The following is a 12,910-nucleotide window of genomic DNA, read 5'->3' as shown; positions in this document are numbered from 1 at the left end:
CTGTTGTGGGCTGCGCTGCAGCCATGCCCGTAATCCTTTCGTTTTCTCCTTGGACAGGAGACTGATGACATTGACAGTCCTAAGCGCAGCATCCGAGACAGCGGCTACATCGACTGCTGGGACTCTGAGCGCAGCGACTCGCTCTCTCCCCCTCGCCACGGCAGAGATGATTCCTTCGACAGCCTGGATTCCTTCGGCTCCCGCTCCCGGCAGACGCCGTCGCCAGATGTAGTCCTCAGGGGCAGCAGCGATGGTAGGCTGGGGTCTAACGCACGTCTCGGAATTAGTCACTAGCAGGGGCTGCAGCGTGGCCGGTGGTGGGACGGGCACGGGGATGGCGGACTCCATACCCACCTTGCGGGGACCTGTAACTCCGTAAGCTGGCAGGAAAAAGAAAAAGTCTTTGCATGTTGTTTTTCATGGTGTTTAGAGTTTTGATTGGCTCTGGCAGCAGTTTATTCGAGCATTGCCTCAGTGAGCTTATCTTCTGCTGGAAAATGTGTGACATCATCTCTCCCTGGTCTCAGTGAACCGGGACGCTGTGCAGACCATGAGCTCATGGGCGCGGGAGGCTTCCACACTCTGGGCGCGAGGAAGGGAAACATGTGTGTGAGTGCCACACTGTAGCAGTGAAGGCGGAACAACTCCCAGCACCCTGGAAATGCAGGCACTTGGGAAAGTTCTGAAGCCTGGCGTTTTGCAACTTTAATTGATGCGGTGTTTGGCAATCTATTTGGTGCTTACGATACCTGACCGGTTGGTTAGTGCAATGCAGGTGGCCGTTAATGTCTAGTGCACAAGCCAGACTGCCTGTTTGTTCTGAGGCTCGGTTTGATTTAAGTCCTTGGGATTTTAGATCACCTGTAAGAAATGATCGATTTTCTTTACAAAAATGTATAGTTGTATTACTTAATGTAATGCCCGTTTTCAGAAGCTGTTCGCCTTACTTTTATTGCACCTTTGTACTTTTGGGAGGGAAGGATGCCTATGCCCTGCCTGTATAGACCTGCAGAAAGGCACCGAGGCTGGTGGGGAGTTTTTTATTTGTTTCTATTGTCTTATGTATTGTTGGATTGATTATAACATGCCTAGAGACTTAAGCCTACTATCTCTGAGGTCAAAATCATCTTTTATAGCTAAAAGATCGCTTTGCAGTATAAAAGTCTATCTTACTAAAATACTTGCATATTTGAGGTGTCCAGGTGCTGAGTTGGTTACTAAGCACGCAGTGTCTCCTTTAGTCCTCAGCACAGACGGCAGAAATACTCACGCAGTATCTCTGTCCTCCCCCAGAGCTGGGAGACACTCCTTCTTAGCATTATTTTATCAGTGAGCCTTTGAGAACTTAAGTGATCATCCCAACATTTACAACTTATAAAAATCACTGTCAGGAAGTAGCATAACACTGTTAACTTCAAGAAGCGTGAGTTCAAAACTTACCTTCTTAACCTTTCTTTACCCACACTCCTTTCTCTTTACCCAATAGATGTTTTATTCGAGAATGACTGAACTCATGCTTTTGTTTAGGACTTAAATTTTCCAGCAAAAGGATTAGCCTTGGGGTGACATGGTATGTGACTCATGAAGAATTCCGTGGTGCACTGGGAGCCTCGTGAAAAACATTTCTAAAATTTTACGTGACATCTTAAGTGTCACCCACAGTATTAGAAGTTAAAGACCAAGTCCATGATCTAATTGGGCTCTAACATAATTAAAAAGTAGATTTATTTTTCCAAAACATTATCTTCACCCAACTATTTAGTCCATCTTATTTTGATTTTTTAAAAAGTATTGCATTTTATTTTTTTATAACTGGTAATTTAGATCCTTGATTTATTCTGTCACCAGCTTCAAGGGGTTCAGAGTTTATAACGAACCACATCTTGGAGGGATTTGGGGTGGTGATTACTGATGTTGTACTGATACGTACTGAGGCACAATTTAGTTTGCAGCAATTAAGATTGATAAGCCACAATCTTTTCATAAATGTTTTCTGCATCTAATAAAGAAAAACATAAAACTGAGCTTCACAAAACACCACCGCTGAAAGAGCATCTTACCACAGATTTCCCCCAATCAGCCTGATACCTTAAGGCTTATGTTCTTGTAAACTAATCAAGACCTAATGAGGTTTTTTTTTTTTTTAAAAGAAAAACAACATATTTTTTTAATCTGCTTTTAAAAATGTAGTAAAATTTTAGCCAAATAGATTCTGAATTTCCTAAGAGTTTATGGAAATTATTTTTAAAAATGATGCTACTTAAGAAGATTGCTAGTCCTGATAGGCACTTCCAAATTTGGAAAAACATTTCTTTAAGTCTTGAGAATTTATTTCCGAGTACTCACAATCAATTAGGGAAGGTCTTACCGTGAGATTCTCCAACCCCATACTGGGTCAATGTAGAGATCTTTCATTTGTTATCATCAGTGCCCATCGATCCGTCCAATAGAGACGCTCGCGAGCCACGCTGGGGAGCAGGGTCCTGGCTGTGGGGGTTGGGCACCAGCTACCTGGCAGGGATGTCATCGGTGCCGGGGCTGTTCCAGCCAATCGGTGCTGCCAGACGGGGCCCCGTCCCTCCCTCACCTTCACCAGCGTCCATTTACTGGGCTTCATTAAAGAAGAAATACAAAACCTCCCGCTCAGGTGCTTTTAAGTAAGAACGTATTTTATACATATGGTGCACTGTATTAAATTAATATTCTTATATTTTAAGTAAAAAATATGTTAAGGGAGAGAAATAAAGAATGAGAGAAATTAAAGTGCTGGAGGAAGATTAAAAAAGCAAAGAGCTGGGAGGTGTGTATGGCAAAGATACGTAAAAAATAAAAGAAACAACCCTAGTTGCTGGGATAGAGATGTAGCCTCGTGGAAAGAAAACGTCAGCCTCTGGTGAGATCACACTGCCGGCGTGCGCTGTGTTACGTGGTCTTAGCTCTGAATATAAATGGAGACGACACACCAGTAAACGTCCACGTTGGTAAGGTGAAGGACGTCACATCTGCTGAAACGCCGGCCCTGGGTAAGAAGAGCCCAATGTGTGCAGAGGGGGACCATGCCAGCCACGTCCCAGGTGCTTTAACACATCTCATTTAAGCCTCGGGGACAGTGAGACCTGGATCATCACTTCCACGCATCCCATGAGGCCCCTGAAGAACAGGAGATTTAAGTTTCCCAGGGCCACACAGCTAGGAGGTGGCAGAGCTCCAATTAGACCCTCGTTTCTAAACCTGAATTTCTTTCCCCGGAGCCACTCTGCCCTGGGACATTTGCAAGTTAACCTTTCTTGAAGCGTCTAAGACTTTCACCAAAGAATAATTAGGGGAGAAACGGTGATCTTCTTATGTGCTAAACAACATGTTTTAAGACGTTCGCTCAGCATATGATAGGTAATATATTTTAGATATTATGCACAAGTAAGGTCACATAGACTATAGGATTCTAGAATTAAGGAACTTGAGACAACTCCAATCTATGCCTGAGCTTTCATTTGTTTATTCAACAAAGTGCTGGTCAGCACTCTCTAAGCAGAGGACATTTTTCTAAGAGAAGTGTGTCCCCAAGGGAAGAACTGTGGCTGGGAGTAGGAGGACAGAAATTGGAGTTACAGGGACGTCACTAACCAGCCTGGGGAAGAGTCTAATTGGTCTCTCTGAGCCTCTGTTCCCGCCTTCATAAAATGGGGATATCAAGTGAGGAAACAAAGTGAAGAGTTCAGCAACGTAAGGTGGTATTAGGATTTGTCTACAAAGCAACTCACAGGGGACCCTAAAGATGCCATTATGACACTGAGACAGATAAACTTGTTAGAAGAGTTGGGATGGGCGGAGAGCTAAGTTATGAACCGAATACCGTCCTACCCAATAATGACACGGTCCAAGCTTCAGACGGGAGACAGAAGGCAAGTGGCGTGAATAATTCATACACCGAATGTTTCATCTGCCACAATGAACAACTTGTTTATGGTCAATGCCTTTAACTCTCATAGTCTTCTAAAAGCCATTATGTCATTTACTCTCCAGGGCAAATCACTTTCTTCCTATTTTACAGAAAAGGACAGTAGAGTGTTATTAGAAACAAGCCCAGGAGCCCGTAGGTCATTTCCGACGGATCCAGAACTATTCCGACATAAAGAGTAGCGAGCATTTATTAAACGCTTATCTGTGCCAAGGGTGGTACCAATAGTTCTCCATCTATCTGGTCCTCCCAGCAGCCCTATGAAGGAGGGGGTTTGACTGTCCTCGTTTTATAGATTGGGAAACTGAGGCTTAACGTGATAAAGTAACATAAGCAAAGTCTCGTAGCTAAAGTCTCGTAGCTCAAAATGAAGTAGGTCTGACTTCACACCCTGCCGCGACCCCCTCTGCCAGGCTGCCAGCCCTCTGCGCTCTTAGCTGAAGGGTCTTTTCTTAAATGTAAAGACGTATATTTTCATTTATTGTCAACAGAGTTGAATGATCTTGTGATGCCTCCATTGGTTAAGGGTTTTCAGCCAGCATCAGAATGGCAACTGCCTAGACAGCAATGTTTGTTTTAATGACAGCTCGATTCCAACAGACCCTAGAAATCTAATGAGAGGAGACTCAGGAAACAAGAAAACAGTAAAATTACCAGGGCTATTGCCCAACACAAGGTTGATGTTGGTGACGTCAGATTCCTTTGTGTTGTCAAAAACACTCTTTAAACCAAACCAACTCGTTTATTCATCAGATAATCCAAGGACGCCCACTGCAGGCAAAGGCAACGCGGTAAGAACTGGGAAAACGGTAAAGCCCTTGTTTCAAAATACAAGGTGAAAAGAATAATGCTCTAGAAGAAAAGGCAGGATTATAGGGCCAGAGGGTTTACAGGAAGTAAGATTGCCATCAGCTATGGGAACCCGAAAGAGCTCCTGCGTGGAGAAACGTGCATTTATGACAACTCAAAACCCTTTCTGGGAGGCGAACCCTCGGTATAGCCCAAAGCAGTCTCTTTTCTGAATTCCTGTTGTCTTGTAGGTCTGAGCTCCTGGATTATAACTTAAATTTTCTAGGTATTTTATAGATTGGTTAAAGGTACCTCAAAGACAAAAATCTTTTATATTGTTATTTATTGGAGTATCTAGCACAGTGTAAGATCAAGTGCTCAGTAAACGTATTGATAAAACATTATTGATTCATTTATGTTTTTCTTCTTTGCAGAGTCGCAGAATCTCAGCAACATACAGTTCCATTGCAAACGTGTTGCTACTTATAATTTCCGGATAGAGTCACTATCCTATTTTTTAATTTGGCCCCTGTCTTTTTTTTTTTTTTTTTTTCTTGATGAGAATTGAGAGCTTTTCCCGGAATAGAGTAATTTTAACCGACCCTTTAGGTTTGTCAAGGGAGGGGTTTAAGAAGGCATCCCGGGACCCGCGGATCAGCCGCGTCCCAGAGACTGCGTGCTTGTCACCGGGACCTGTCCCGCGGCCCCAGGCGCCTGCTCAGCGCTGTCCCCTCTCCCCAGGCAGAGGAAGCGACTCCGAGTCCGACCTGCCGCATCGGAAGCTGCCGGACGTGAAGAAGGACGACATGTCGGCGCGGAGGGCCTCGCACGGGGAGCCCAAGGCCGCAGTGCCTTTCAACCAGTACCTCCCCAACAAGAGCAACCAGACGGCCTACGTGCCCGCGCCGCTGAGGAAGAAGAGGGCCGAGCGGGAGGAGTACCGCAAGAGCTGGGGCACCGCCACCTCGCCCCTGGGCGGGGACAGGCCCCTCAGGTGAGGCCCGGGCGAGACCGTGCGGCTCCCGGACGCGGCGGGGGTCGGTGACCCGCTGGGGACTGGGATGTGACATCCGGAATGGGGGCGGGCGGGACAGGGGCACAGAGAGCTCGTCGGGGTGAAACACGCGCCTCGCGGGGGTGTCGAGGACAGTGCCCGGCAGGTGGCAGGCACGCGACACACACTCGTCTAACACGCGGGTGTTTGGAGCAGGCTGTGTGCCAGGGTGTTGGGAACAGATCCTTCCTCCGTGCCCTTCTGGGCCGAGGGCCTGGCTCCCAGTCCTGTCCGATCAGGTATAGAAAGACTCTCGTCTTTGTGCAAAAAGGCATTTAAAACTCTAGATGCAAGTGTATGCAGACACAAGCTCATGTGTGTGAGCAATGCACGCTAATCCCGTGTAGAAAAGTCCTGAGAGACGGAAGATACAGCAGATGTCTCATCTCTTTAGAGAACGTGTTTTCCTTCATCGCGGATGATGTTTTTGTGTTTATTTATTCATTTATCCAGCAAGTATCAATACTTACTGAGCATCTACTACATGCTAGATGCTGTCTGTAGGCCTTGGGGAACCAACAATACGTAAGGCAGAGTCTCTGCCTTCAAGAACCTTATAATCAAAGAAACTTTTCTAATAATCTATCTTTACTACGATTTTCCATTACATAACTATTTTATTAAAATTTTAAATTACTGAACAAAACTAATGAATTTTGCCTTTCCAGCAGAAAAGGGTTTTGGCTTTCAATGTCAAGTATGTGATGGCTCTTACTCAATGTTGAGAGAATGATGCGTTTAATTAACAAACGGCTACATTGAGTTGAATTTTCCTCGCAGTGTCAGGATCGTACTGTGCGCTGTGACTTGTTTTACGTGAAAGGTAGTATCAGGACGGTGGGGAGAAGACACACGGAGCCCACTGTGTTAGTCTGGTAAACCGTGTTGTCCAACTCACCAGCTGTCCTGAGACAATAGAGGAAGAGGGAAGTGAAGTGGGCTCTCCCGGTGAAGAGGACCCGCTCGGCCAAACGCACCCGGGCGGGAAGCCTTCTGCCGGTGGGTTAGAACTGCCCAGCGGCCGTGGTGAGGAGCCCCCTCCTCCAGAGGGGGCCGGGCTGGCTCCGGCTCCCAAGTCTGAAGACAAAGATGCTGCTGAAATCCAGAAGCGCAGGAGGCTGGAGCAGGCTGGAATCAAGGTCATGCCGGCAGCACAGCGCTTTGCCAGGTTAGCCGTGCTGGCTCCGGCCGCCCTGGCCGGCCTTCTGCATGTCCGGGGCTGCGGAATCTGGCTACAGAGTCGTAGTTTTCGTCTTGTTTTCCCACTTCCTGCTTTTCCTGTTGCATCTTTGTCCGCTCCTCTGAGCACATGGAAATAGAAAGCAGTCTTTGCGTTAGGGCTGTCTCCGCTGCGTACCCGGTTATTTTAAATGAAGGTGAACCTTGTCTCCAACCCTGTGTTTGTGGCCGGTCGCTTGTGGGCTGCAGGGTTTACCTAGCAACAATATTTTATTTTTCTGTTGTTTGTGGCTTGTACATTTTTGCACGACTCCTAAATGGCTCCTATCTTACTTTGCACATGACTAGAAAATAGTCAGTTTCTTCGAAACGGGGAACACACTCTTGAGAGAGTGGCTGGCTTACAAAAACCCACTACTTTCTTTGTCCCAAGAGAGTACTAAGTTTATTTGACTCCTTATGTTCTAAAGCGTGTTGATTCAAAAACAAAGAATGGAGTAATTACTTCTCTTAATCGTAACAAAGGCGCCAGCCTACAGTCCTGATGGCTTCGTATTTCGTGTCAGATGGAGACTTCAACAATCAAAGCCACGGAAAACTATAGTTCTGCAGTTTTCTGTAGTGTTTTTAGAAGCTGGTTAATTAATTTTTTTGTGTATTAACCACAGTGATCCTAACAATAATGCAACCGAAATTTATTTGGCAAATTAACATTCATAACCATTTGACAATCAAAATTCCTTTGCCACTTGCTGTTCCATTGAATTCTAAGAGGTAGGTGATGTAGCTGTTTTGCAGAAAAGGAAACAGGAGCAGCGAGAGCAAGTGTCTTGCCGAGCCGGTCACCGCTGACCGGGCGGCCAGATTCCGAGGCTCTAACCACGGCACCGCATGACCTGTGTCCCGCACGTTCCATGGAACACTCTTCCTTTCTCTGCACGACGCCATGTGTGGTTATTTCTGGGGTCCAGGTCTTAATTAAAATATCCAGCATTGACTTATATGGATTTAATCCTAGCGTAGCTTTGTATTGATAAAAAAATCAGGGATAGACTTCTTCCCTGTCTGTGGGATCCCACAGATAATCATGCCTTTTCCTAAACATGTACGTGTTCCCGGGAAATCCTAACATAAAATCAGGCTTGTGTTGTAAGATGCTCTCCGGGTTTCTGAAATAATGAAGAGTAATAACATAGAATCTTCAAAAAACACAGATAATTGTTTTTTTTTTTTTTTTTTTTTTTTGAGACAGAGTCTCACTCTGTTGCCCAGGCTAGAGTGAGTGCCGTGGCGTCAGCCTAGCTCACAGCAACCTCAAATTCCTGAGCTCAAGCGATCCTCCTGTCTCAGCCTCCCGAGTAGCTGGGACTACAGGCATGCACCACCATGCCCGGCTAATTTTTTCTATATATATTTTTAGCTGTCCATATCATTTCTTTCTATGTTTAGTAGAGATGGGGTCTCGCTCTCGCTCAGGCTGGTCTCGAACTCCTGAGCTCAAACGATCCGCCCACCTCGGCCTCCCAGAGTGGTAGGATTACAGGCGTGAGCCACCACGCCCGGCCGCAGATAATCGTTTTAAAATTTTTTTTATTTTTTTTTTTTTATTCTTAATTATTATGGGACATAATAGTTGTATATTTTATAGGGTATATGTGATGCTTGGGTGCAGGCATAGAGTGTGTGGTAATCAAACTGGGGTAACTGGGTTGTCCATCAACTCAAGAATTTATCATTTCTTTGTGTTAGAAACATTCTAATTCCACTCTTTCAGTTATTTTAAAGTATATCATAACTTATTGTTGACTATGGTCACTTTGTTCTGCTATCAAATATTGTTCACTCTATTTTTGTACACATTAACCATCCCCCTTTTATACCCCCCTCCCTGCTACTGATAATCATCATCCTGCTCTCTGTGTCCATGAGATCAATTGTTTTAATATTAAATTAAATATTTAATATTAAATTAAGTTATTTCAATTTTAATCTTTAGCTCCCACATATGAGTGAGAGCATGTCAGATTTATCTTTCTGTGCTTGGCTTATTTCACTTAACATCATGTTCTCCAGTTCCATTCATGTTGCAAATAGTAGGATTTCATTCTTTTTCGTGGGTGAATAATGTTCCATGGTGTATACAGATTACAATTTCTTTATCCATTCATCCATCTATGGACACTTGGGTTGATTCCTGGCTATTGTGACCAGTGCTGCAATAAACATGGGAGCGCAGATAACTTTTCAATATGCTGAATTCCTTTCTTTTGGGTATAGACCTAGCAGAGGGATTGCTGGGTCATATGGTAGGTCTATTTTTAGTTTTTTGAGGAACTTCCATACTGTTCCCCAGAGCGGTTGCACTAATTTACATTCCCACCAACAGTGCACAAGGGTTCCCCTTTCTCCACATCCTTGTCAGCGTTTATTATTGCCTGTCTTTTTGATAAAAGCCATTTTAACTGGGGTGAGATGATATCCCCCCATTGAAGTTTTGATTTGCATTTCTCTGATGACTAATGATGTTGAACATTTTTTCATATACCTGCTGGCCATTTGTATGTTTTCTTTTGAGAAATGTCTATTCAGATCCTTTAGATTTTAATTGGATTATTTGTTTTTTTCCTATTGAGTTGCTGGAGCTTCTTATATATTCTGGTTATTTATCTCTTCTGAGATGGGTAGTTTGCAAATATTTTCTCCCGTTCTGTGGGTTGTCTCTTCTCTTCACTTTGTTGATTGTTTCCCTTGCTGTGCAGAAGCTTTTTAGCTTGATGTGATCCCATTTGTTCAATTTTGCTTTGGTTGCCTGTGCTTTGGGGGTATTATTCAAGAATTGACCAGGCCAATGTCCTGAAGTGTTTCCCTAATGTTTTCTTTTGGTACTTTTGCAGTTTCAGGTCTTAGATTTAGGTCTTTAATCCATGTTTGTTTGATTTTTGTATGTTGGTGAGAGATGCAGGTCTAGTTTCAGTCTTCTGCACAAGGATGTCCAGTTTTCCCAGCACCATTTACTGAAGAGACTGTCCTTTCCCCACTGTGTGTTCTTGGCACCTTTGTCAAAGATAAGCTCACTATAGATGTGTGGATTTATTTCTAGATTCTCTATTCTCTTCCATTGGTCCATGTGTCTGTTTTTATGCCAGTACCATGCTGTTTTGGTTACTGTGGCTCTGTAGTATCATTTGAAGTCAGGTAATGTGATGCCTCCAGTTTTATTCTTTTTGCTCAGGATGGCTTTGGCTATTCTGAGTCTTTAGTGATTTATGAAACCACAAAAAAAATTATATGATAAATTTTAGGTTTTCTTTTTCTATCTCTGTGAAGAATGTCATTTGTATTTTGATAGGGATGGCACTGTATCTATAGATTGCTTTGGGTAGTATGGACATTTTAGCAATAGTGATTCTTCCAATCTGTGAGCATGGAATATCTTTCCATTTTTGTGTCCTCTTCAATTTCTCATCAGTGTAGTATAGTGTTCATTGTAGAGAGCTTTCAGTTCCTTGGTTAAGTTTATTCCTAGGTCTTGTATTTTATTTGTAGCTATTGTAAATGAGATTATTTTCTTGGCTGCTTTTTCAGATTGTTTGCTGCTGGCGTATAGAAAAAAACAGATACTCTTTAAATTTTTGTTCAGAGACCTTGTCAGACAAGTATTTTTTTCTATGTCCAATGAGTATCTACTCATACCAGAGACTGGGATAGATGCTGAGAATACAGAAATGTAAAATATCCTCTCATTATGTACCATTTTTCAGACTTCTGCTTCTATCTTTAAGGACACAGTAGGAGTAGGTAGTAAGTAATGCAGATAAGAGCATGAATGCACAAAGAAAATTAATCTTTATATCTTTGACACACATGCCTTCATTTTTATCACATCTGTGAAGATTTAGGCTAAAGTTTATCAAGGATACCATCATCTTTGGAGTATCCAAAATGACGAGATGAGCAGGGAGCTCCACAAGCTAATTCAGCACCCCAGGAATGGTGTCGTGTACAGAAAAGAAGTCGGGCAGAGGCTGGGCGTTCCGTGCGTGTGCTGGACCACTTCAGTACCTGGGAGATTTCTGTTGTAAGAAAACACTGAACTCTTTTATGGCAATTCGCATTCAGTACACAAACATGGAGTCATGGTTAGTTTAAAAATGTAATTCTGATTGACGTATATTATATTTATGTGGTGATTTTTGCCTCTATCCATGTTTCCTGTTATGTGGCTTCATTTTAACCTGTTAGTCAGCCCTAGTAAGCAGAAGTTTGAAAGTCAGTTCATGTCATCACACTTCAGATCTTCTGACTTAGCATTTAAAATTGGGTTCAGGATAATCATGCATATTTCCAGAGAACGTCCCCAGCGGAACAACACAGCTGCTGCAAACACTCAGAATTCATTTGTCAGATTCTTCCGCTGCCAGTTTGCTCATAAAGGCTCTAAACGTACCGTGCCACCAGCCTGGCACATCTTTGTCTTTGTCACTTAACTTTTTGCAGGCCACAAACAGAGTTGAGAGTCATTCCAAGTTTATCCACATTTGGCACCCTGCTTTTAACGTGGTGGAAAGTAGCTTAACTGGAATGAAGTGTATGTCGTGAAGATGAAAAGGACTCTTGGTGTCTGGAGCATAAGAATGTAAATCATTGAAATATGCTGATGTCTCTGAAAGCATTTCAACCTCAGTTTTCTGTCCTTGACATTCTGGTGAATTCTGGGCCTCACATCTTTGCCCCCAGTAAGAGGCCCGAGATGCTTCTTAGGGCCCATTTCCCAGCTGTGTTTGCAGAGACAGCTGGGAGAACGGAGGTGTGTCTGAGGGAAGAGCATCTAGATGACGAACAGAGATTTATTTTGTAGACTGTTTTTTTTTGGTTGTTGTTTTTGTTGTTTGTTGTTTCTCAAGTATTCCTACACACCTCCTTGCATTATCTTTAAGGCAGTATATAAAAGGAACAAAGGTACATGTTATTCCATTTTCACATGAGTTAGAAGCCTAGAAGTCCCAAGCCTCCTGTCGAACCACACATTAGGATATCTTAGCATCAAGGGACAGAAAGTAGGACTTCTTAATAAATGTGTGGAGTTTAATATTTATTACAGTTTCCATTGAAGTAAAAAAAAAGTATATACACTACTTTTTCTTCTATTTTATATTATGATTGCATTAACTTAATTATCCCCCAAATATAAGACTCTGCCAAAGAAGCCAAGATTTCTGTTTTTAAGAGGATAAAATAAGAACCAAGATCCACTTCCCCTGAATTAAAATGCCCTGGAGATTTGAGTTCCCTTACTTGGGCTCTCCCATTGGAGAAGTAAACTTTTTTTGAACTGAATTATAGGTTTCACGTGACTGTACTTCTCTTCTAATTGTTTTCATATGTTCCAGCACTCGGTCCTTTCTGCTGGTCTGTGGATCTTCTCAACCACATAATAATTAATTACAGAGGGGGAAAAATCTCCAAGGAACAATAGACATTTCAGAAATCTTTAGAGGAAGCGCAGATGCAGCTGAGTGCCAGACGCGGATTCTTCCCGATCTCTTCTTCTTCCCAGATGCTGGTTGGAAGGTAGTTGCAGAGATCCTCGGGGACCGGGGACCCCGTCAGGCATGTCACCCGCGCAGACCTCTCTGCCTGGGGATGTAGCTGCCCTGCCTGGTGACAGGGGGACAGGGAGGTTTCTGGTGCTGCCGTGATGCTCCCAGGAGGACTCACGGGCAGTCTGAGACCGTCCCGTGCGTGGGCTCACACGGGTCCAGATGGTTCAGCTTAGCCCAGCTCTGCAGAAAGACCCTCCTCACACTTGTCACTCTGTCACACATTCTGGGTGCTGTCACCTGGCTGCACGCATTAGTTTTCCCCCAGATCAGTTTCTTGGTGGCTCAAGTTTTTGCCTTCCCAGTCAAAAACAAATCGAGTACCTGCTA

General features: G+C 43.7%; 1 protein-coding gene across 9 annotated transcripts in view; it reads left to right on the top strand.

Moving 5' to 3' along the window:
* Positions 1–12,910, top strand: part of LIMCH1 (LIM and calponin homology domains 1) — a 263,196-nt gene that overhangs the window by 188,565 nt on the left and 61,721 nt on the right. For all 9 annotated transcript variants that reach the window (XM_069458297.1, XM_069458295.1, XM_069458296.1 and 6 more), the window contains 2 exons: positions 58–253; positions 5,489–5,741. In XM_069458297.1, coding sequence (XP_069314398.1) covers positions 58–253; positions 5,489–5,741 — 449 coding nt within the window. The remainder of the gene's footprint in view (positions 1–57; positions 254–5,488; positions 5,742–12,910) is intronic.

This window comes from Eulemur rufifrons, chromosome 24 (assembly GCF_041146395.1).
Source record: "Eulemur rufifrons isolate Redbay chromosome 24, OSU_ERuf_1, whole genome shotgun sequence".
Classification (NCBI taxonomy): domain Eukaryota; kingdom Metazoa; phylum Chordata; class Mammalia; order Primates; family Lemuridae; genus Eulemur; species Eulemur rufifrons.
Note: the sequence above shows the minus strand (reverse complement) of the source record. Positions and strands in the feature narration are given on the sequence as shown.